At 46.1% G+C, this 23,781-nt stretch overlaps 1 protein-coding gene across 1 annotated transcript in view; it reads left to right on the top strand.

Moving 5' to 3' along the window:
* TENM4 (teneurin transmembrane protein 4) overlaps positions 1-23,781 on the top strand; it is a 593,869-nt gene that overhangs the window by 547,689 nt on the left and 22,399 nt on the right. Inside the window, 2 exon segments of the mRNA XM_048217331.2 lie at positions 7,001-7,878; positions 21,080-21,252. Of these exon segments, the coding sequence (XP_048073288.2) occupies positions 7,001-7,878; positions 21,080-21,252 (1,051 nt within the window).

Consider the following 23,781-nt stretch of genomic DNA (forward strand, 5'->3'; position numbering starts at 1 on the left):
GAAGTTCTGGTGCCCACTTGCACAAAAGAGGTGCAATTTGTGCCAGATCTTGAAGGTTAAATAGGGGTTGCTGGTTGGCAAGGAAGAACAGAGGCATCTCGCACAGAGGGAGCAGCGTGTGCAAAAAGCTACAGCGATATTAATGGGCCGGGAACGTTCAAGGACCGTTGGAAGATTGAATGCCCGAGCCTAGGGTTGTTGGAATAAAGAAGCAGGCGTTGAAACTGGAAGCATGACTTGGGGCCAGTTAGGGAAGGGCTTTCCTGGACCATGCCAAAGAGTTTGGACCTTAGCAGGGAACACCGGGAACCCCGTGTAGACCCAGCGACTGGCCGTTCAGCATGTCCTTAGTTAGTCCCGCAATGTCTTGGCAAGGAAAGTGTCCTTTATTGCAAAAAGTGTCCTTTATTGCTAGATCCTTTGGCAGGGCCTGGCCAGAGCTGAAGCAGTGAACAACCTTCTTGCCAACATTAGCAAAACCAAGGGGAAAAGGAAGGCAGGAGTTACATTAAATTGCAGAGTGGTGTCAGCAATAACCTCGCTTAGCTTTTTAAACCCCCTGCACAGAGGCCCTTTCCTGCCGACTGCTGACCTGCTCCCTGTGCTCCGCAGGCAGCAGAGGGTGGGAGCCCTCGCTGGCCGTGCCTGCCTGTTAGTGGCATGTATCATGGAGCACCGTCCCCAGAGCCCCATGGCTGTCGCTGGCCATCCCAGCACCCACCTCACACCACTTTCAGTTGCTGGAGTGGTTTTCCTCTGCATCAACTAATGTGATTGTTACGCTCCGGAATGGAATCTGTTTTCTGCCACTTGTCTTCCCAATTTGGCAGGCTTCCCCGTGCTGGCTCAAGCATTTCCCTCTCCGGCCTGTGAGCGAGCTTGAATTACCCGTCAGGAAGCTGCCACGGCCTGAGGACGTGCACGCGAGTATTTTTCAATTCTCAGAATGGGCCCTGCACCAGCCCGCACAGGCGCTGAGAATTTTCAATGCACACATTGGAAAGCTGTTTATTTTTTTTTTATAATGATTTTTTATTATATTATGTTAGTCACCATGCAGTACATCCCCGGTTTCCGATGTAAGGCTCGATGATTCATTAGTTGTGTATAACACCCAGTGCACCATGCAATACGTGCCCTCCTTACTACCCATCACCGGCCTATCCCATTCCCCCACCCCCTCCCCTCTGAGGCCCTCAGTTTGTTTCTCAGAGTCCATAGTCTCTCATGTTTCATTCCCCCTTCTGATTACCCCCCCTTTCTTTATCCCTTTCTTCCCCTACCGATCATCCTAGTTCTTATGTTCCATAGATGAGAGAAATCATATGATAGTTGTCTTTCTCTGCTTGACTTATTTCACTCAGCATTATCTCCTCCAGTGCCGTCCATGTTGTAGCAAATGTTGAGAACTCATTCTTTCTGATAGCTGAGTAATATTCCATTGTATATATGGACCACAACTTCTTAATCCAGTCATCTTTTGAAGGGCATCTCGGCTCCTTCCACGATTTAGCTATTGTGGACAATGCTGCTATGAACATTGGGGTGCATATGGCCCTTCTCTTTACTACGTCTGTATCTTTGGGGTAAACACCCAGTAGTGCAATGGCTGGATCATAGGGTAGCTCAATTTTTAATTTTTTAAGGGACCTCCACACTGTTTTCCAGAGTGGCTGTACCAACTTGCATTCCCACCAACAATGTAGGAGGGATCCCCTTTCTCCACAGCCTCTCCAACAATTGTTGTTTCTTGCCTTGTCTATTTTTGCCATTCTAACTGGCGTAAGGTGGTATCTCAGTGTGGTTTTGATTTGAATTTCCTTGATGGCTAATGATTTTGAACATTTTTTCATGTGTCTGTTAGCCATTTGTATGTCTTCATTGGAAAAGTGTCTGTTCATATCTTCTGCCCATTTTTTTATTTATTTGTTTCTCGTGTATTGAGTTTGAGAAGTTCTTTGTAGATCTTGGATACCAGTCCTTTATCTGTAGTGTCATTTGCAAATATATTCTCCCATTCCGTGGGCTGCCTCTTAGTTTTTCTGACTGTTTCCTTGGCTGTGCAGAAACTTTTAATCTTGATGAAGTCCCATAAATTCATTTTATCTTTTGTTTCTCTTGCCTTTGGGGATGTCTCATGAAAAAGGTTGCTTTGGCCGATGTCGTAGAGGTTGCTGCCTATGTTTTCCTCTAGAATTTTGATGGATTCCTGTCTCACATCGAGGTCTTTCATCCATTTGGAGTTTATTTTTGTGTATGGTGTGAGATAGTGGTCAAGTTTCATTCTTTCGCATGTAGCTGTCCAATTTTCCCAGCACCATTTATTGAAGAGACTGTCTTTTTCCCACCGGATGTTTTTTCCTGCTTTATCAAATATTAGTTGCCCAAAGAGTCGAGGGTCCATTTCTGGGCTCTCTATTCTGTTCCATTGGTCTATGTGTCTGTTTTTGTGCCAGTACCATGCTGTCTTTGTGGTCACAGCTTTGTAGTACAGCTCGAAATCCGGCATTGTGATGCCCCCAGCTTTATTTTTCCTTTTCAACAGTTCCTTGGCGATTTGGGGCCTTTTCTGTTTCCATGCAAATTTAAGGACTATTTGTTCCAATTCTTTGAAAAATGTCCTCGGTATTTTGATCGGGATAGCATTGAAAGTGTAGATTGCTCTGGGTAGCATGGACATTTTAACTATGTTAATTCTTCCGATCCATGAGCATGGAATATCTTTCCATCTTTTTATGTCTTCCTCAATGTCTTTCAAGAGTGATTTATAATTTCTAGAATATAGGTCCTTTACGTCTCTGGTTAAGTTAATTCCAAGGTAACGTATGGTTTTTGGTGCTATTGTAAATGGGATGGATTCCCTAATTTCTCTTTCTTCGGTCTCGTTATTAGTGTGCAGAAATGCAACTGATTTCTGAGCATTGATTTTGTATCCCGCCACGTTACTGAATTGCTCTATAACTTCTAATAGTTTGGGAGTGGCTTCTTTTGGGTTTTCCATATAGAGTATCATGTCATCTGCGAAGAGAGACATTTTGACTTCTTCTCTGCCGATTTGAATACCTTTGATCCCTTTTTGTCGTCTGATTGCTGTTGCAAGGACTTCTAGTACTATGTTGAATAATAGTGGCGAGAGTGGGCATCCTTGTCGTGTTCCTGATCTTAAGGGAAAGGCTTCCAGCTTTTCCCCATTGAGAATAATATTTGCAGTAGGCTTTTCATAGATGGCTTTTATGAGATTGAGAAATGGAAAGCTGTTTAACTTCAGTTAGAGGGACTACCAAGCAGCGGGAATCAGGCTCGGAGGACAAGCTGCAGATAGTGGAGTGGGGAAAAAAACCCACACTTAGCTTCAGAAATCCTGGACCACAGTTCCTTTGCCCCTGGTCCTGACTACTCTCATCTGAGTCAAAGCATGGAATTCTTTTTACCAAACTCTCCAGACACAGGCTGATATTTTTATGCGCACATGTGGGCGGGGTACTGGCTTTCATTCTGAGAGCTTCCTCTGTACAAACACTCAGGGCTATTTCACTGCCCCCCTGGGGAGCAAGGTGGTAAGCCGGAGAGCTAAGAACACGGCTCAGAGGCAAGAGTACAAAACAGGAACCAAGGAACTCGGACCAGCTCCGCTGAGAGGAGATGAAGACCAGGCCCGAGGAGAAAGTCAAGGGAGGCATAGAGCAGAGAAGGAACACAAGATGTTGCAACCTAGTCGAAAGAGGGGATTCGTCCCTAGCTCAGCAGGCTACAGAGTATAACTCTGTATGGAGGGTCCAAAATGATTTCTTGAGAACTTAGCCTGTGCCAGGCACTGTTAGAAATGGGAAGACAGAGATGAGTATGACTTCACTTTTCTTATTTAGCTGTCACAGTAATCCCAAGGGGTGATATTATCTACCCCGTTTTACAGATAAGGAAACTGAGGCTTGGTGGGTGAAAATGCAGTTATACATACAGAGCCCTATGCTAGGTTCCATCAGGGATGTGGAAATGAATTTTGTAATGAAATCATGTACATAAATCCTAGCACAGTGCCTGGCAGCCAGGAATAAGCTGTAAATATTCATTCCCTTTATAATTTGCAAAGAAACTCCTTGTACATTGTCTTGTTTGATCCTCACAATTACTCTATGTAATATTTATTACCTCCATTTACAGATGAGGGAAGAAGTTCAAAGTCTTTAAGTAACGCACACCTGTAGTAATTGTGGGACTAAGACGAGAAGTGAGCTGTCCTGGCCTCAAATCCCTCGCACTCCCCATGCCATTCACCAGTCATTTATTCATTCATCCACTTGGCAATCCATTTCTTGAGAACAAATAACTCTGCAACAAGGCAGTCATCCCAGAGCACTTTGATAAAGGTACAGAATATTCAGAAGGACAGGGGAGAGGGAGCTCCATCCCCTCTCAGTACTGCAGAACACGGGAGCCGGAGCCGGAGGGACCACAGGAATTCTAAAGAATCGTGCCTCCATTGTGTTGATTAAGCCTTGGCGTGGCTGTCGCTCCTAGGAGGTGAAATCAGAGAAGCCTGTATGCTTGGTCTGCTCCAGAGCCACCCCACAGGCTCCGTGACAGAGCCAGGATGGACTCCAAGAGCTCTGTTCCTTCTTTCCCAGGTGCCTTTGTGCACACAGTGGAAGGAGGGAGAGAGCAGGAAAGCGCTTGTCCTTCCTCCTTCTCCTCTCCCTGTCCCCCTTCCGCCTCGCCTCCCACCCACCAGGGAGCCATCTTTTCATCATCATGACTGGCAGAAAGGTCTGGGCAAGCAGGTCCCCAAGGTGCCACAGGACCAAAAGGCATAAAATATTTAGCAGCCAGTGTTGACAAGAAATGGGTTTTAGGAAATTGAAAATTCCCCTGTCACTTTAGAGTAAACTGTTCTTGAAGCAGCCAAGGGCTGCTGTGACGCTGAGCTCCAGAGAGCCCTGGGAAGTGTGCAGGAGCGCCTCTGGCCAGAGGCTCTGGCTCCCCAGCTCTGTGGAGGCCAAGGGGCCCAGGCTGGGGGGGAAGAGACAGAAAGACCAGCAGGCAGGGCCTGAGGATGGCCCTGAGCTGAAGGGTCAGATGGAGGTGGCCACATCTCATAGGTATGTAATTGCTCGGGTTTCTTTTTATATTAGTAAACGACCACATGGACGTTGTAGAAAATGTAAAAAGTTAAAAATTACAAAGAAGAAAGTTAAAATTACCCCAAACCCGAGTATGGTTAACATTTTGATGTATAACCCCCACGCTTTTAATCTCCCCTCGATCTGTAATTTATCTAATTTGTGGTTGCCGTGTTTCCCCCAGTTGGGTTCACACTATGCTTACAATTCTGTAACCTGTTCTTTTCAACTAATACGAAGCAACCATTTTCCCATGTCATTCAATATCCAGCCATAACATCACTTTTAATGGCTACGCGGAGTATTCTGCCTTGGGGGCGAGCTAAATACTATCATTATTTAGCCAGTTCCCTGTCACTGGGCATTTGGGTTGGTTGCAGTTTTTCACCACTATAAAAAACGGCTGTGATGTACACCCTTGTGGACAGGGGTGTACCAGAGTGAATTCCTGGGGGAGAAATTTCTTATCTAAAGGAATACGCGTGTTTAAGTAAGTCCGAAATTGGATGGAACGTCGAGGGTTTGCAGGGGGCTCAGGAACCTAAGGCGATGAGTCCCTAGGGGCGGGGTACACAAGTCGGATGGAGGCAACACTTCCAGCCCACGTACAGTGTGGCTGGATGACCCCTTGGGGACACAGCTGGCAAGCGGCTTCCCTCAGTGCCAGCACCTCCCGGTGTGTGGAATCCAACAATCCGGCCTCCACATCCACCAACAAAGCCTTCCTCGCCTCAGACCCTGTCAGCAGCGTCCCCTGTGTTCCCGCCTGAAAGCCCTCCATCGTCCCTGTCAGCTTCCCGGCCTGGCACAGAGGAGGCTCAGGTGTGGACCCCGGGACCTCGGAACCCCTCATTCCCAGGGCCAGCTTCCTGAATCTCGTCCAGGAGGACCTGTTCTCTGAGGGGCAAGAAACCATTATCTCAGAGTGCGCCTCCGTGTGCACGGGAGCCAGCCAGGGCTCTTGTTTCAATGCAGGTTCGGGTTTAGGAAGCCTGGTGAGACCTGCTGTCCTGCATTTCTGACCGGCTCCCGTGCGATGTGCCGCTGGTCCAGCAATCACACCTGACAGAGAAAGGATTCCTTGTGATTCCCAGTCCCACGTTCGAATCACCAGAAAGCTTTTGTAAGCCTGCCACTGCCTGAGCCCCACACTCGGGGCTGATTTCATCGAGCAGAGGTGGGATTTGGGCACCAGTGCTTTCTAAAGTCACCACAGGTCCTTGGAATGTGTGGCCAGATTTGAGAATCACTGGTCTGGAACTGTCAGGGGCCGTGGCTATTTTGTCTTTACATCCCCAGCACCTAGTCATGGGTTAATCCATGAACCCAATGGGTTGAGATGCCGTCTTTCATACAGATATTATATCATCAGTTCATGTAGACATCTGAACAATTCCTGCCTCAGCCTCCAGACTCCCTCCCACCTCCATCACATTAGCGGTCATTTTTTGAGCGCTTATCGTGGGTCAGGCACTTTGCACTATTGTCAGTCCTATTTTACAGATGTGAATACCGAGGCTCAGAGAGGCAAAGTAACTTGCCAAAGGTCATAATGGTGGGGCTAGGACCTGAACCTAGGCCTGCCTGGCTCCCAAGTCTATCTCCTGTTTACTTTTTTTTGTTTCTTCACCTTTTTTTTTCCTTTATATTCCCTTCTTTGTGTTCATGAGTCTAATGGAGATCATCAGGTGTCTCAGTGACAGCTCTTGCATGTTTCACTCTGATCAAGAGGCTGACATCCGTAGTTGATGATAAGCTGTCGTGAGATCAGGCAGGACAGTTGTGAAGGCACTTGAGACGTTCTTTGGAGCTATACAGGCTGGGGGAGGGTTAGTGGTGGGCACCCTGCCAGGCGTCTGAGTACCGGTTGTCTCTGTTGGCAGGTTCGCCTGGAGTGGCCCACAGACTTAGCCATCAACCCGATGGACAACTCCCTCTACGTCCTTGACAACAACGTGGTCCTGCAGATCTCTGAAAACCACCAGGTGCGCATCGTCGCCGGGAGACCCATGCACTGCCAGGTCCCCGGCATTGACCACTTCCTGCTGAGCAAGGTGGCCATCCACGCAACCCTGGAGTCAGCCACCGCCTTGGCTGTCTCACACAATGGGGTCCTGTACATTGCTGAGACCGACGAGAAGAAGACCAACCGCATCAGGCAGGTCACCACCAGTGGAGAGATCTCACTGGTTGCCGGGGCCCCCAGTGGCTGTGACTGTAAAAACGATGCCAACTGTGACTGTTTCTCTGGAGATGACGGCTATGCCAAGGATGCAAAGCTGAATACTCCATCTTCCTTGGCTGTGTGTGCCGATGGGGAGCTCTACGTGGCCGACCTGGGGAATATCCGAATTCGGTTTATCAGGAAGAACAAGCCCTTCCTCAACACCCAGAACATGTATGAGCTGTCCTCACCAATTGACCAGGAGCTCTACCTGTTTGATACCAGTGGAAAGCATCTGTACACCCAAAGTCTGCCCACGGGAGATTATCTGTACAACTTCACCTACACTGGCGATGGCGATGTCACACTCATCACTGACAACAATGGCAACATGGTGAACGTCCGCCGGGACTCTACCGGGATGCCTCTCTGGCTGGTGGTCCCAGATGGCCAAGTGTACTGGGTGACCATGGGCACCAACAGCGCACTCAAGAGCGTGACCACACAAGGACACGAGTTGGCCATGATGACATACCATGGCAACTCTGGCCTTCTGGCAACCAAAAGCAATGAAAATGGATGGACAACATTTTATGAGTAAGTATCACCACAAGGGCATTTGATGGTTTTGTTTCATGAGATGTACGATTAGAGGTGAGTTGGGAGACTGTTAATTTTTGGATAGATTTCATTTTGGCTCAGAATTTGGGACGCAGACCATTACCTACAACGTGTTCTGCAAGTTCATATCACAGACGATTGCTGCTAGGAAGGAACCTGATGTAGTGGGAAAGGCATGAACATTAGGAGACTTGGTTTGCGTCTCTCTAGGCCTCTGTTGCCACATCTGTACAATGGAAATCTGCCCAACATCCCCCAGGGAGGTAATGGAGATGAACCGTACTTCACAGAGTGCTAGCGTCTTCGGATGACCACTTCCAGAAAACAATGGCAAGTTCCATGTAGATGAATTGCCCACGTAATCGAACTTTACATCTTCAGGCTTTGGAACTTTTTTTTTTTTTTCATTTTAACCATTTGGGGTGGAACTTAAGAAATGCTTTCCATGCCTCCCTTCTCATACCCATTATAGAGCCGTAATGAAACCTTTCTCTTTATGAGTCAAGATCATTAATAAGGAACAACTGCAATTGCTTATTACAACGGAAGGGAGGGCATGAGGCTACAGAACCCTTCCCTCCTGCCCAAAAAGGGTTACAACCTGTTTTGATAAGCTCCCGTGTGGCAGGGTATCATTTTACTGCTTCCTCCCCCAGTGTGGCACTACTGTGTCACTTTGTGTTGCAGTCGTGGCACCCACCACAAGGAGCTCACTTCCCTTCCCCTCCTCCGAGGTAGGGCTTCTCGAACGGTGTGGTCAGAAAACCAGAAGTTCAGCTTATTCCGTCCTAGCCAGAATCAGAGACGTGTGTCTGCGCACTTTCTATAGGAGCTAATGTAATGAATGGACTTTGTACCTTCTCTTTTCACCACTTAGATTTTTTTTTTCAAGGGCTTAGCCATGTTCCAAACAACTGAGACTGCTAAATATGTGACCGTTAAACAGGTATGCAGGAGGTAGGGAGGAAGTAGCCTTGTTGAGCACCAGAGATGGGCTAGCAATCACACTGCTGCACTTAATCCTCATAACAGCTCTGGAAGATGAGTGATAGAATCCGTTTTACAGGAATAGAAACTGAGGCTCAGCGAGGCTCACCATTACCTAGTGAGAACGCGGCAGAACCGGGATCAGAACCTAAGTCTGTATGATGCCAGGGCTCCTGCACTGTCAGCTCTGCCCGGCTGCCTCCTGCTGGGTTTGTTAATCCCAAATGAACTTAAATCCTTGAACTGTAAATTTTTCTCAAGCTTGATCAAGCGTCCGTTTCTCATAGTCCTGGAATCCAAAAGCAAAAGATCTTTAATAGATTTTTAAAGACAATTTGCACCCAAAAACTATCACGGCAATTTGTACAAAGTTCACTGGCTAAATTCCTGTCGCCAAACAAGGGCCTCGTTAATTACAAAGAAAGACAAAGATCCAGGAAACAGCAATTATCTCGATTAACTCATTGAAATGGAAATACACTAAATAATTCAATTTTCCTCCATTGCCCAATGGAAATCTCTTATACGTTATTTGGCTGATACAGGGGTTTCTTTGTCAGAGCAAGTCGGCACACTCAGTTCCCAAGGTCACTCCTTCAAATCCCAAACCGAATGCTTACATATCACTGCAACTGTTGCTCTCGACCAACCCTGAAATCTAAAACCATTTCCTATGCCTCCACCAGGAAGGATCCCAGTCCCTGCCCCCTGTCTTCCTCGATGAAATGTGTAGACATAGTTGCTTTATGAAGAAGAGAAGTAGTATATAATCACTTGTTAGAAAATGGCATTTGGAATTCCAAAGAATCCCCTGAGAATGGAAAACAAAAGCCCCCAAATTAAAAGAGAAACGTACTTATCTTGACATCCTACTGTATGCCAGGATCTTTCCAATTTCATTTTCACAGCAACCTCAGACCAGAGAAATTCTCATCCGCAGTTTTTACAGAGGAGCAGACCGAGGCACAGAGAGGTTAGGAAGCGGTCTAAAATTCCACAGTGATGCATCGCAGAGCCAGAACACAGATCCGGGTTCTTTCACTGACACTGAGTAGGTGCACCTGAGTTCTCTGTGGCTTCTCTCTATAGTATCTACTTCACAGGGTCAGTCTGAGGCTCCAAATGTCAATGAGATAAACTATGGAAACGCGATGTCTTACTCATCAGCAGTTCTCAACTGATAGCTGCTGTCGTCGTCGTCATCATCATCATCCTCATCATTTCAAGCAAGATGAGTGGACGTACCAGTAATTGCAGAAATACTGTTTGGGCATGAAATGTAGTACCCGGGAGCAGCAGCAAGTAAACTAGCCAAAGGAGCAAACAGGAGATATCATTAAAGTAGGTAGGAATTAGAACTTACACTACAGGAGCAGAATCCAATGTCAAGTCTGAGGGATCAAGGTAAGGATTAGGAAAGGGGTCCGGTCCCTGAGAATATCCAAACTGGGCTGGAAAAAGGCATGCAGGTCAAGGAAAAATGGTTTAGCTCAGACTGTGAACAAAGCCAGGGTACAAGATAGCTATTTTCGCTGAATGTTAGCCATGTGGCTCAGGGGCTGGCTGGCTGGTTTCCAGACCTAGGTTTCAACCAGACAGAACTCAAGCTTGCCCTACCCTATTTCAGAGCTGTTGTGAGGATCAACAAACTAAATAAATACGGAAGGTAAAAATACTTGCAAACTGTGAGGCTCCCAAGAAGTAAGGATGCAGTGTTATCATTATTGTGGTGTTGCTTTTTTCTTTTCTTTTCTTTCTTTTTTTTTTAAGTAGGCTCCACACCCGGCACAGAGCCCAACACGGGGCCTGAACTCATTACCCTGAGATCAAGACCTGAGCTGAGATCGAGAGTCGGACGCTTAACCGACCGAGCCACCCAGGCACCCCATTATTGTGGTGTTTCTTAACACAGATTCTGACAGATTTTGCCAAAGCGCCATTGCTCTAGTGAATTTTCTACTTTTAGCTCCGTGAGGCAGTTTAGTGGATTCCAATCCAAACACTCTAATATTAAAAAAAAAAAAAAGAATCAGCCCAGGCTTGCCTGTAACATGGGCTGTTATTGAAACAAGTTTTAAGTTGGCTTTATTGATCCTTTCAACAGATTAAATAATACATCTAACATAAACATCACACGCTGCAGAGCAACCTGACTTAGAGAGTTCACAGTTCTGGGGAATGAAGGTTCCCTTCTTCCCCTCAGCCCACAGGTCTGCTGGCAGAAAACCTCAAAGAACCCTGTAATGCCGTCCTCATCTTCAGTGTGCGGCATCGTTCATTTCAGACTGGGCTCCTGGCCAGATGGCGCTCAGTGGCTAAGAAAATGGCCTGGTGAGCATGAGGCAGGTTCCAAAATTCGCTTGCCGGGTGGTGGGCATGAGCAGCTGGCTGCCCGAAGTTTCACAGGGTAAGTGGCTCTGGCATCCCTTGGTGCCCTGTGACAGCTCCTGTCATAGTTCTGCTCACGCTAAATACTGGGAGACCCTAACTGATGTACTCTGTCTCAAGCTCAGGGCTTGCCACCTAGGAGGTGCTCAGTAAATATTTTATGAGTGAAATGTAAATACAGGGAAGGGAAATAAAGAAAGGGGGAGAAACACGCTATAGTGGGAAGAGTATCAAATCCCAGCTCCAGCATTATCAGCATATCCAGCAGGACACAGAACTCAACTCAAATGGTTCAAATGAAGACACTTGGCTTTGGGGGTTTGCTGGAGGATGTAAGAGCTAGAAAGTGCACCATTCCCAAACTTACAGTAGGAATAAGCTAGACAAATGGCAGATTCATGAGTTTTCCTTAAACTCCTTCTCAGAGGTCACAGGGCAACCACCTAGCCAAACGCAAGGAGAGAGACTCCTGAGGAGAGAGATAAGATGTGAGCACTGGCTTACTGGGGGGGTCAATGCAGCTGGCCAGACGGGTTCAGCTAGGGGGACTGGTGAATTTATGAAGGCTAAGTGTATCCTGACAAGAGAGTCTGAAGAAATTAGAGGCTGCAGAAACTGGGTGGGAGAACCCACATCCTCTTCATAACCTCTCTCCACAGCCCAACCAGGTACTCTCAGAGAAGAGTAGAGAAAGACGTAAGAAAATGTCTACTATGGTGGACTTGGGGGAGGGGCACAAATATCTGCCAGTTGCGCCCAGACGACTCACCTTATTCCATATGGAACAAAAGTCTTAATCTGTGGGGAGAAGGGCACTGGTGGAGACCCACTGCCCCTGATGAGGGAAGAGAAAAAATTTTTAACTTCTCTTAGGAGGGGAAAGGGATATGTAACGGGCCAAGAATTACAACAGGAAGAGAGACAGAAGGACTGAAGAGGCCACACTTTTGAGACTCGGGGGCACATGGATAAGAGTGGGGCTTGCTCAGAATAATGGGGAACTCTCTAGCTCACCACCCACTGCCGCCACCGTTTAGCTAAAAAGCCAAACACAACAATGGAAAGAGATAAAAAGAGAAACAGAACTACTGTGAAAGAGATAAAAGAGGGACAAGAGCCTGGGAAGAGATCCTCCCTGAGGCATAGCACAGACAGGGGACCTAAAGCTTAGGATGGAGTTGACACTGAGAAAAAAAAAGTCCTCTGACAAACCAGTTTTAGCACCCTAAACACAAGGTATTGCTAGAGGAACGTAAAGCCTGTAATGCACTAAAGTTAGCCAGAGAAACATCAAACTTCAAAGCCAGCCCAAATCCTAACTAAGTTAACTCATACCCCTTCACTGAAGTCCTAGCAGAAGGAAATTCATACCCATTTCCACGCATAAAGCCTGTTACCTCATTCTCTGCTACACAAGATGTCCAACTGAGCATACAAAAAAGCCTAGAAAAAGCAACACACTCCCAAGAGACAAAGGTATCATCAGAACTACACTTAGATATGACTCAGATGTTGAAACTATCTTTCAGGGGATTTAAAATAACTGTAATTATGTTAAAAGCTTTAACAGAAAAGGTGAACGATATGAAAGATCAGATGGATAATTTCAGCAGAGAAATGGTAACTATAAGAAAAAATCAAATGGAAATCTAGGAACGAAAACCAGTTACAGAGATGAAGAATGCCTTTAATGAGTTTATCTGACACAGATGAAGAAAGAAGATGGGTCAATAGAAACTACCCAAACTTGAAATACAAAGAGAAAAAAATAGTGAAAAAAATACAAAACCCAGGCATCCAAGAGCTAGGAGGCAATATCATCTGGTCTAATACGAATGCACAGATCTGCCTTGACTTACAATGGGATTACGTCCTGACAAACCTATTGTAAGTTGAAAATATTCTAAGTCAAAAATGCATTTTATATACCTTGCCTACCAAACATCTTTAGCCTAGCCTACCTTAAATGTGCTTCAAACACTTACATTAGCCTACAGCTGGGCAAAAGCATCTAATACAAAGCCTATTTTATAATAAAGTGTTCAATATCTCTGTAATTTATCAAATACCATACTGAAAGTGAAAAAGACAATGGGTATATGGGTACAGAACGGTTGTCAATGTATTGGTTGTTTACCCTCAAGATTCTGGTGGCTGACTGGGAACGACAGCTCGCTGCTTCTGCCCAGCATCATGAGAGTCATACCACGTATCACTAGCCTGGGAGAAGATCAAAATTCAAAGTATGAAAAAATAAAAATAAAAGGCCAAAATCAGTTTATTCTTTAAAAAAAAAGTTCAAAGTATGGTTTCTCCTGAGTTCATATCACTTTTGCACCATCATAAAGTCAAAAAATCATAACCCAAACCATTGTAAGTCAGGCACCCCCTATAATTCAAATTCTAAGAGAAGAGAAAAAGAACAAGGCAGAAGAAATATTTGAAGAAACAATGGTCAAGAATTATCCATAAGTAATGATAGACACCAAATCACAGACCCAAAAAGTTCAGAAAACACCAAGCAGAGTACACACACACACACACATATATATATATATCTTAGGCGTATATTCAAAATACAAAAGAAAAAGAGAAAATCTTGAAAGCAGATGGAGGGGGAGGCATTTTAGAGCAACAAAGATAAGAATTACAGTAGCCTTCTCATCAGAAAGCATGCAGGCTAGAAGACAGAAATGCTGAAAAAACAAAACAAAACAAAAACAAAAAAACCCTGTCAACCCAGAATTCTATACCCAGGAAAAATATCTTCCCCATAAAGAAATGTTATAGAGGTAGAGGCAGGGATAAGGGAACCAACAAAGAATGGTGAGGCACGCAGACACTAAAAACAGTGAACAACCAGGACCGACCCTGAGACTCAAGGGCAAAGTGGGGCAGGAACAGGAGCACCCAGTGGGAGCCATAACCAGGAAGAAGAAGCTATCTCATAGAAACTATAATCATGGACACATGCAGCCACTATTAGAAATATGGCACCAAAGGAGTTAGGGAGTAAGGAAAACTTCTCCTCCTGACCTCCAGTCTCTTGCCAGTGCCTACCATTGACTGAATCCAACCAAAAGCAAGCCAGAAGGGGGGGCCCAGTGCCAGGGTCTGTGGGGTCAGCTCCTGTAGGCACAGAGAAAAACAGAGAATGGACCTGAGGGGAGAGAATGACCAGCACAGACACTGCTTGGCTCTGTGACATTGTACACAAGTGGCAGAGCCAGGATTCAATCGCACACCTCCCTGAATCCTTTCCACCAGATGCACTGCTTCAAGTACAACATCAGCAAGAGATAAGACCTACGGTGGTAGGGTGGGTCAAATCTTAGAAATCCCAAAGGCTAGAATTCATTGGCGGGACTTAATTCTGTAGGGAACAGGCAGGAGGTATAAGTTTCCATTGCAGAATCCAAAAAGTACCCAGCTCTGGTCCAGTTTTGGAGAAGATCATGATGTAGGAATGCCATCTCTTACAGGGACCTGAGGCCAAGGGAACTATCATGTGCATGGGCTGTGAATCCTGTTTATTCACAGAGGATGTGGTATCCAATTCCTCTCATTCACAATGGTGGCATTTGAAACAATCGTAGATGAAACTCAAAAATCACATCTTTTTTTTTTCCAACTAAAAAAATCCCAATCAGCAAAAGTTAGTATCAGAGAAGCAATTTGGCATTTTCCTCACCAGCTACAACATGGTAAGTGGCTTGAGATGTGAAATATTGAGTGTGAAGAAGAAAACCTTGCAATGTGTGTGAAGATACCCTTTAGCGATCCTCTTCTGAGAGCCAAGTTCACAGCAACTATATGAATGTTTTATGTGTTTTCTTTCCCCATTCTCCAAAGATGCTCCAGGAAAATGGAGTGAAGAAAAATCCATGGAAAGAAATAATGAAAAGCCAATCATCTGGCCATCTTGATCATACCCCCTAGATGGGGGGTTGGCATCACTACAAAGTCAGTTGCAGTGGTATCAAAGCAAAGCATCTCAAAAACTGTCCGTTTTCTTAACCCATGTGAGATTTTCAAACAATTTTTCCTTTAACATAGTGATGAACACAAAGGTTTTTCCCTGAAACAGCATCACTCTTAGGGGAAGCTTGATGAAAGCACACAGACTTTAAGGTCAGACAGACTTGACTTTGAATCTGTATTCCTCAACTAGCCGTGTGATCTTAGGCAAGTCAGGAATCCTTCCTGAGCCTCAGCTTCACCAGTTGTGAAATGACAATAATAATGCCCACCTCAGAAGACAGTGATGAGCATTGTCCTCGGTACCTAAACGGGTATCAATGTTCGTGAACTTTCCCTTCCTCATACGGAAGGGGGGAGGGGAAAGGGGTGAAATTCTTAGTTTTTCTCAATCCACATCTTGAAAAAACAATAATAGTATCTGTTGTTTATTTACTTATTCACTCATTCATCTAAGAAATATGTATTGAGTACCTTTTATATTCTGGGTACTCTTGTAGGCATGAGAGCACAGACAAGGTCTCTATCTTCATGGATCTTATATTATAATAGGAAGAGACAGATAACAGACCAATAAACACATAAGTAATATAATAAGTACAATGCAGACAATAAAATAAGGTAATGTGGCCAAGATGGGAGGACCCATCTATTTCAGGGAAAGCCTCACTGAAGTGATAACATTTGAACTGAAATAGGAGTCATGAAAGGAGATAGCCACACCAGGATTGGAGGGAAGAGCATTCTCAGCAAAAAGAACAGTCAAGTGTGAGCACCCCAAGCCTGGCTTGAGCTTGGCGTGTTTGAAGAGCAGATGTAGTGGAACACAGGAAGGATGGAGGGGTCGGGTTCAAACTGAAATCAGAAAGAGAGGCGGGAAGAAACAGGTCCTTCAGCCAACATTCATTTACATTATTGAGCATCTACTATACGCCAGGCACTCTTCTAAGTTCTGGGATCAGTGACCAAAGGCCCTTCTATCAGGGAGTTGACATCCTAGGGAAGTCAGTCTCGTGGGGTCCTGCAGGCCCTGGTTAAAAAAAAAAATACATTTCACTTTAAATAGGTCACCTTGTTTGAACTTCCCAGTATCTTTCTCAGATAAGTGTTATAATCACATTTTATAGAGAAGAAAACAGAGGCTCCCAGAGGTTATGGTATATGACCTGCCTGAAATCGTATCATTTGTGATGTGATGGGGTTGATGGTTCGTGGGAAAACACAACTGAGTGCCCGTCCTCTAGGGTTGCAGTGCTGGCAAAGGTAGAGCCTAGTCAAAGCCTAGAACGTCTGGCTCCAAGGACTTTCCTGTACCAACCCGTTCCTTCCTCTTGGTTTGAAAGAAAGAAATTTGCCAGTACTTTAGGTAAAGCCAAAACAGACGCAACTGAGCCATTGTCCAGAAATCTCCCAATCATGGGGTCAGGGCTTGAGGCAGCCAGTTGGAATCCAGAGAGGCCCGCGAACTGTCCCACCTCATTGGGTGGCACCAACCTTCTTTCTCTCAACAGCTCTGTGGCAGGAAGAGAAGGACTCCACAGAGTGGGCAGGGGGCACAGGTGTTCAGGGCCCCCAGGATGGGCAGTCCTAGTTCCTCCCCACAGAGGAAGAAGCAGCAGTGTTCTGATGGGGTAATCACAGGTATGGATCAGGCCGCAGAGAGATCCAGTGGCGTTTCCCAAGCTCTGGAAGGCACTGAAATGAATGAATAAGAGACAAGAAAATTCTATAAATTGGCTGTTCTATTTGATGTTCATTTAATTAAGACATTCAGTCCCTCTAATGGAAAATGTGAGGAGTGGAAATTACTGTTTTTCGGCCATCTCGTATAAAATGAAAACCAGATCTTGAAGGCATGAGGCTTTTCATTGTATCTTCTTCAAGCTCAATTTAATTATGTATTACAGGCCACCTTCAATAATAATTACGATTGTCTGCCTTTATGCAAAGGCTCTTTCTGTCTTGGAGACCAAAGCTCCGGGGAGATGCCTACAGAGATTGGTGAAGGACCATTTAGTGAAAGCAGTTGTTTCTGTATTTGCACGTTCAGCAGATGTTTATCATGGACCTACTGTGTGTCAAGCCTCTGTCAAGTCCTGCAGGAGACAGTGTTTGAATGAATCATGGTCTCCCCTTTCCAACAGAGCAGCAAAGGGGCCTCACATAGCCAATCATGTATTCATTTATTTGTTCAAATAGCATTCCCTGCCCGTCTTCTCTCTGCCAGTTGCAATGCTGGGGAAGAAGAGATGAACTGAGAGCCAGTCCTCCAGGGTCCCATTGCTGGCAGGTGGTAGACTCCAGATTCCCAGCCTGTCTGATTCCACAGTCCTGTCCCAACTCAAACACTCCCAGCTTGTACATGGGCTGTTACAATGCAGGGAACCCATTCTGTAAGGCAGCTGTGCCAGAGTATCAGCCGGAGGAGGGACGAGAGAGAGACCAGGGAAGGCTTTACGAGGCGGCATTTGAGCAAGGTCATATTAAAGTAGTACTGAAGTGACATCTGCCCCCTAACCTGTGATCTCCCTATCAATACTTATTGGTAAGACTCTAAAACTCCTTTTTAAGTATCTTGCATGGCATAATAAAATCTTTTGTATCTGGTTAGATCAGGAAATTACATAGTCTAAGTAAGTCGTCTCAGTAAAGAGTATGTACGTGGATAACAGGTGTTCAGAGAACCAGACTAGAACAGCATACCCATCCCATGAAACTATTGAACTGGAATGGATCTTCCCACTGATTTAAGATGACTCAGGATCTGACAGGACTCAGCCTACTCGCAGACCACAGATATAGCTAAGATGACCAGGGCAGAGCCAGTTTGGGGGTCTTGATTTAGGGCTCAGAAATTTGGGGTACCCTAGTAATATATACTGAAAAGGCCTGGAGATTGTTGTTGGCAGATGTCCTATAAGTGAGACTCTTCCATAAATGTCAATAATTTATTTTTTAACTGAGGGTTTTAGAGGGGAGGGGGGTGGGGGGATGGGCTAGCCCGGTGAAGGTTATTAAGGAGGGCATGTATTGCATGGAGCACTGGGTGTTATACGCAAACAATGAATCATGGAACACTACATCAAAAAAAATTAAATTAAAATTTAAAAAAATAAGTGATAGAGAAAGAGAGAGAGTGTGCGCGCATGTGGCGGAGGGCAGGGGGCAGAGGAAAAGGGAGAGAGAGAATCATAAGCAGGCTCTACACCTGGCACAGAACCCAATACAGGGCTCCATCTCACGTGCCTGAGATCACGACCTAAGCTGAAATCAAGAGTTGGACACTTAACCAACTGAGCCACTCAGGCACTCCATGATGCCAGTAATTTAAAAGGGCCTCTTCCCCAAGATGGCCATGCTCATGAGCTCTCTGTACATGGCATTATTTGGGTGGTCACTTTTCTGATTATGAAAATAATCCATGTTCATTATTTAAAAATCTTGGGAATATAAAATATCACCTGTAATTCTACCTTCCAGAGATAACCACTCTAAACACTTTTGTGAAATTCCTTCCTATTCAAATTTCCAGCCGCCATAAAGAGTTGAAAAGAACACCACCTCCCCTAGAATTAAAGGGAGCAGAGCTCTGAGAGCATCTCCAGGACAGAGAGGCTTTAGGACAAACCTTCCAGATCTTTATCCCAAGACTCACCCTCCTTCCTAGCAGCAGTCTCTCAGAATCACCTCTTCACCCAGCTCTGAGGGGCACCCTGCACCTGTGACCCTCCAGTCCAGTTTATAAGCCACATCATCACCCTCCCCGTTGCCAGACTGATGCTTTCTTACAAGAACCTGACTCAGTGCTATGGAAGAAAGATGAGAAATCATGACAAGAAGCAGGTTTCCAAAGCCCTTTAAGGTGCCTATAGGAGAGCCAGAAGGATTGATACAGCCCACACCCTTGCCCCGCCAAGGCCAAGCCCGAGTTGTGTGTTAGAGATCCCTGTGCTGCTTGTCCCCCTTCCTCAGACGATAGAAACAGAGAGATTCAACTGATCCCAGAGTTGGTCTTGGGTCAAGGACTTGGATGAGTCATTCAAAAGACCTTTAACCAGCACCCCGTCTGTGGCAGACTGTGCCAAGGACCGTTGGCATCCAACGTAAAGAGTGCCGTGGTCAGTCTCAGGCACAGGGACAGAAAGAGTTGGCAGAGGGCAAAATCGATGCAGCACCAACATCTGACCTTGGGCAGAAAATGGCTCAGCAAATTTCAGCCTAGTCTCACCTCCCAAGTCTCACTGTAGTCTTAGAAACCACAGCACCCAGGCATCCCAGCGGGAAGCCAGGCACAGCTCAAGGATCATGGGAAGAGCCAGGACAGCGCTAAGGCCTTCCATTTCACCATCTTTAAGTCCCTCGGGGCCCAGAGGTCAGCTTTAGTAAGGGCAAAGCAGGGGCAAATGTCCAGTAGGGAGACCCGGAATCCATGGAGGAGACCTACAACTCAAGCCGTGCACCAGCTTGAGCGTGAGCAGAAGTCAGAAATACTGACATCTGGATGAAGACCTTTTTTTTTTTTTAAGATTTTATTTATTTATTTGATGGAGAGAGGCAGCGAGAGAGGGAACACAACAGGGGGAGTGGGAGAGGGAGAAGCAGGCTTCCCACTGAGCAGGGAGCCTGATGCGGGGCTCTATCCCAAAACACTGGGATCATGACCTGAGCCGAAGGCAGACGCTTAACGACGGAGCCACCAAGGTGCCCCTGGATGAAGACCTTTTTTCCTATTCACACACAAGTGCAAAAAGGCTATTAAACCTACCTTTTTACACTTCAGCCTCCCACAATTAAAAATTATAACTGAAGTGTTAACAGCCTGTTCCCTGCCATCTCCCGACCACTCTGCCGCTCGGAGAACCCACGCAACAGACACTTGCAAATGGACAGCACAGAAATGCTGGGCGAGGGCAGAGAAGCAAGTGGCAGCTTGGAAGCAGATTGATCTGAGCTTGAGTTTTGACTCCACCACACTTCTCAGTTGTGGGACCTTGAGCAGGTGACTTCACTTTTCTGAGCCTCCTCCAAAAGAGATAATTTGTACCTTTTAGACAAGTTGCAAGGAGTGAGCGAAAGAAGGTATGAGAAGCGCAAAGCTGTGGCATGGTAGGTGTTCTGTAATGGTAGGCATTTCTTTTATTATTCTCAGGAATGGAAAAGAGAATTAAGATTAAATTGTCATGCTTCCGAAAGCCCGCACCAGAGCAGAGCCGTGAGTTGTGACGACTGCAGATACGTAGCTGCTCGGTGCTGGCTGTGAAATCGAGATGGGAAGGGGTTGCAAGAGCCCATCCGTTTAGCCTCCTTATGTGGTAGCAGGATCCTGGTTTGGGTTCAGAGTCCCCTTACCCCAGGGTCTGTAGCTTTGTAGGAAGCCCCATCGCTTGTGTTGTTCAGGAACAACTGTATACCCGGTCGTCGGGGTTTTGAGAGGGTATTGAAGCATCAGGTTTGGCCCCCTCACCTCTGGGAGTTCCCCAGCTCTAAGACCACAGGTCAGTGGTCCCTGATGGCCCCCATCATCTCACCCCGCATGGGCGGCTACTAGTTTGTAGCCACAGGCCACTGCCACATGTTCCCCACAGGACAGGGGTGATCGTCTCCACTTTATGGAATTAGCAAGTCATTTGCCTGTGGTCAGATATCAGCAGGTGGAGTCGCTTCCCGAAAAAACCGTGTGCAAGGAGATGTAGAAGACACGGCAACGTATCTAAGCAGAGAGAAAAGCAGAACACGCCAAACTGTGGCACTGGGCAGAACATGCCAAGTTCCAGCAATAGCACTATTATATTTCTGTTACTCAGAGCCACCCCTTGGTTTTCAGGTATGACAGCTTTGGCCGCCTGACAAACGTGACCTTCCCTACTGGCCAGGTGAGCAGTTTCCGAAGTGATACAGACAGCTCAGTGCATGTCCAGGTAGAGACCTCCAGCAAGGATGATGTCACCATCACCACCAACCTGTCTGCTTCAGGTGCCTTCTATACACTGCTGCAAGGTAAGCCAGGTGGGGGGCTTGGGGACCTCGAGGGAGAGGGGTGAAGGGACCCCTTTGGAAGCGGGTGATATCAGAAATGAGCTGCTACCGGAAACGCCCAAGCACAGGAAAGCGTTAGGACTGGTTTCTCTCTGCATTGCCCCCTAATGAGCAGAACACAGCAGCCTGCGTCCTGTATATTCTTTCCCAGAAGCTGCAGGATAACAGTCCATTGTCTCATCCCGTTATCATCAGAAGAGTAGAGAGTCCACTAGCTGCTAATCCAGGTGGCCTCACTATTCCACCATTCCAGTGGTTCCCAGATTAAAGACTAACTCTCACCCTGGTGCGGGTGAGGACAAAGGACAATAATTACACCTAATCATGAAACCCTTTCATGAAGAGACCCTTCTTCTCTGCACCCATCAGACCATCCCTGGTACGCGTTGACCTTTTAGCTTTAGGTAAATCACAGTGATAAAACCTTGCTGTGAACTAACCGTCTGCCTCAACTGTCCTCATGGGACATGGTGACCCAGAGCGGAGCTTGTGGCTTTGTTGGTTCTAGTAAGCATGAAAAAGAAAGAAAAAGAAAAAAGCTGTCACTAGGGAAAGCTTTGCTTAATTGCTTTTCCCCCACCCTCCTGATGGCTTGTGGTACTTCTAAAAGCTTTGACACAAGTAGCGAAAAGAGCTTTGGGCTAGGCTCAGGGACCCAAATTCTAGTCCTGACTCTGCCGTCATATCACGGGGGCCCTCAGTTTTCTCCTCAAGGAAGCAAAAGCAAGTTGAAGCCATGTTGAATGGTATGAGGCAAGGCCAGGAGCAGAAGCTCTGGAGTAGACAGGCCAGGGTCCCTGTGCCTACTGTGTCAGTTCCTACCTGTGCGAATTGGGCGGAATCCCTCTTCGCTGAGCCTCCGTCTCTGCGCCTGGGAAACGGGGCTGAATTACGATGCCTGCCTCATCCGTGTTGCTCAGACGATCTTCTGACACACTGCACATAGAGTGACCACCACAGGCCTGTAGTAGTACTCAGTACCTGTTGGATTAGTGAACTAATTACTTGATAACTGGCACTTCGGTTTACCATAAGAAAATAACTATATATTTTCACAATCGCTTTTCTTCCCAAACGTAATCCTGTACCTATAAGGAAGCTCAGAGAACAATAGCCATTCTCGGTCAAAGAAAGAGAAACGATACCCTGCAGGTCCTTCCCCACCAACACCTGTAGCAGCAGGTTGGGACACACCCCGGGTATTTATGCTCTGACTGGGTTATTGCCACAGGAAGGTACCAATTCCGAGCCAGCCACGTTCTGCCTGGCCAAAGACAGCAGGGCCCCTGATGGCTCAGACATCTTGTCCTTCCCAGGGGTTAAGAACTTTCTTCTCCACTCCACGCCTCTGAGCTGGCTTGTGGCATTTTTCTCGAAAGTTACTGCAGCCTTTCTTATATTTAGGCAACTTTTTAAATTCAAAAGCGCCACATTTCCTCACTTTTAAAACATACCGTCAATTTAATAGCAACTTTCCAGCTTGGGGAGGACGGGAGACCCGCTGTTGAAAATTCATACAAGGACTTAAGACACATTCCAATTTCAGAAACATTAAAGTGGGAGGAGGAAAACGGCCTCTCGGAATCCAGGAAGTGTGGCACCTGTGCTTCCTTTTTGGTCCCCCTGCCAAGCTCCCTGTCCTTCTTTCATACAGGCTTAGATGCTCCATTTGGCAGCTGCCTCGGTAGTCCTCGTGAAAAGCTCTTCCAGCTTCATCTTACGTCTGAACTATGGGAAGAAATAAGAAGCAGCTGCTAATGAGGGGCGGGCTTGGGGAGTCACAGCTCACATTAAAGGGGATGGTTTGAGATGGGCCTCTACCAGACACCATTCCATCCACAGTCACCGTTAATGGACATATGTGCATTCAGCAAGAAGCAGCTTTAAAAGATAAATTGACACAGGCTTTTTCGCCATTCAAAGGAAGTAAAATACAGGTTGCCAGTGAATAATACATAGCAAGTTTAAGGCAGATCTTAGGATTCTGTGTGTGTATGAGAAAGAATGGGAGAAGGATGGAGGGGGAGGGAGTGGCGGAGGAAGGGGCTGATCTGATGCTGTTCTCGCCCGGAAGACTCAGCGAGGGTTTCCTACAAAACTACACCTGTTGTTGTTGTTGTTGTTGTTGTTGCTGCTGCTTGCTTAACATAGCCTGTAATATATCTCATTCAATCCAGCAAATGTTTACTGAGCACACACAATAGTAACAGTGATAGCTAACATTTTGGAACACTCATTAAGTATAAAGTAGATTTTTAGTGTTTTACATTCATAGTCCCGTTTCAGCTTGCCACAACCCTATGAGGTATTATTAACATCTCCATTTTCCAAAGGAAGACAGCAAGTCACTGAGAGGTTAAGTGGCTTGTTGAAAGACACACTCCTGGTAAGGTATTTAGAGCCAGACAAAGAGGCTCCAGAACCCATTCTCTTAACCACTGATCTAAAGGCCATGGGGAGCTATTGAAGACCCATGATCAGTACTAGAAA

Source organism: Ursus arctos, unplaced genomic scaffold, assembly GCF_023065955.2.
Source record: "Ursus arctos isolate Adak ecotype North America unplaced genomic scaffold, UrsArc2.0 scaffold_22, whole genome shotgun sequence".
Lineage (NCBI taxonomy): Eukaryota > Metazoa > Chordata > Mammalia > Carnivora > Ursidae > Ursus > Ursus arctos.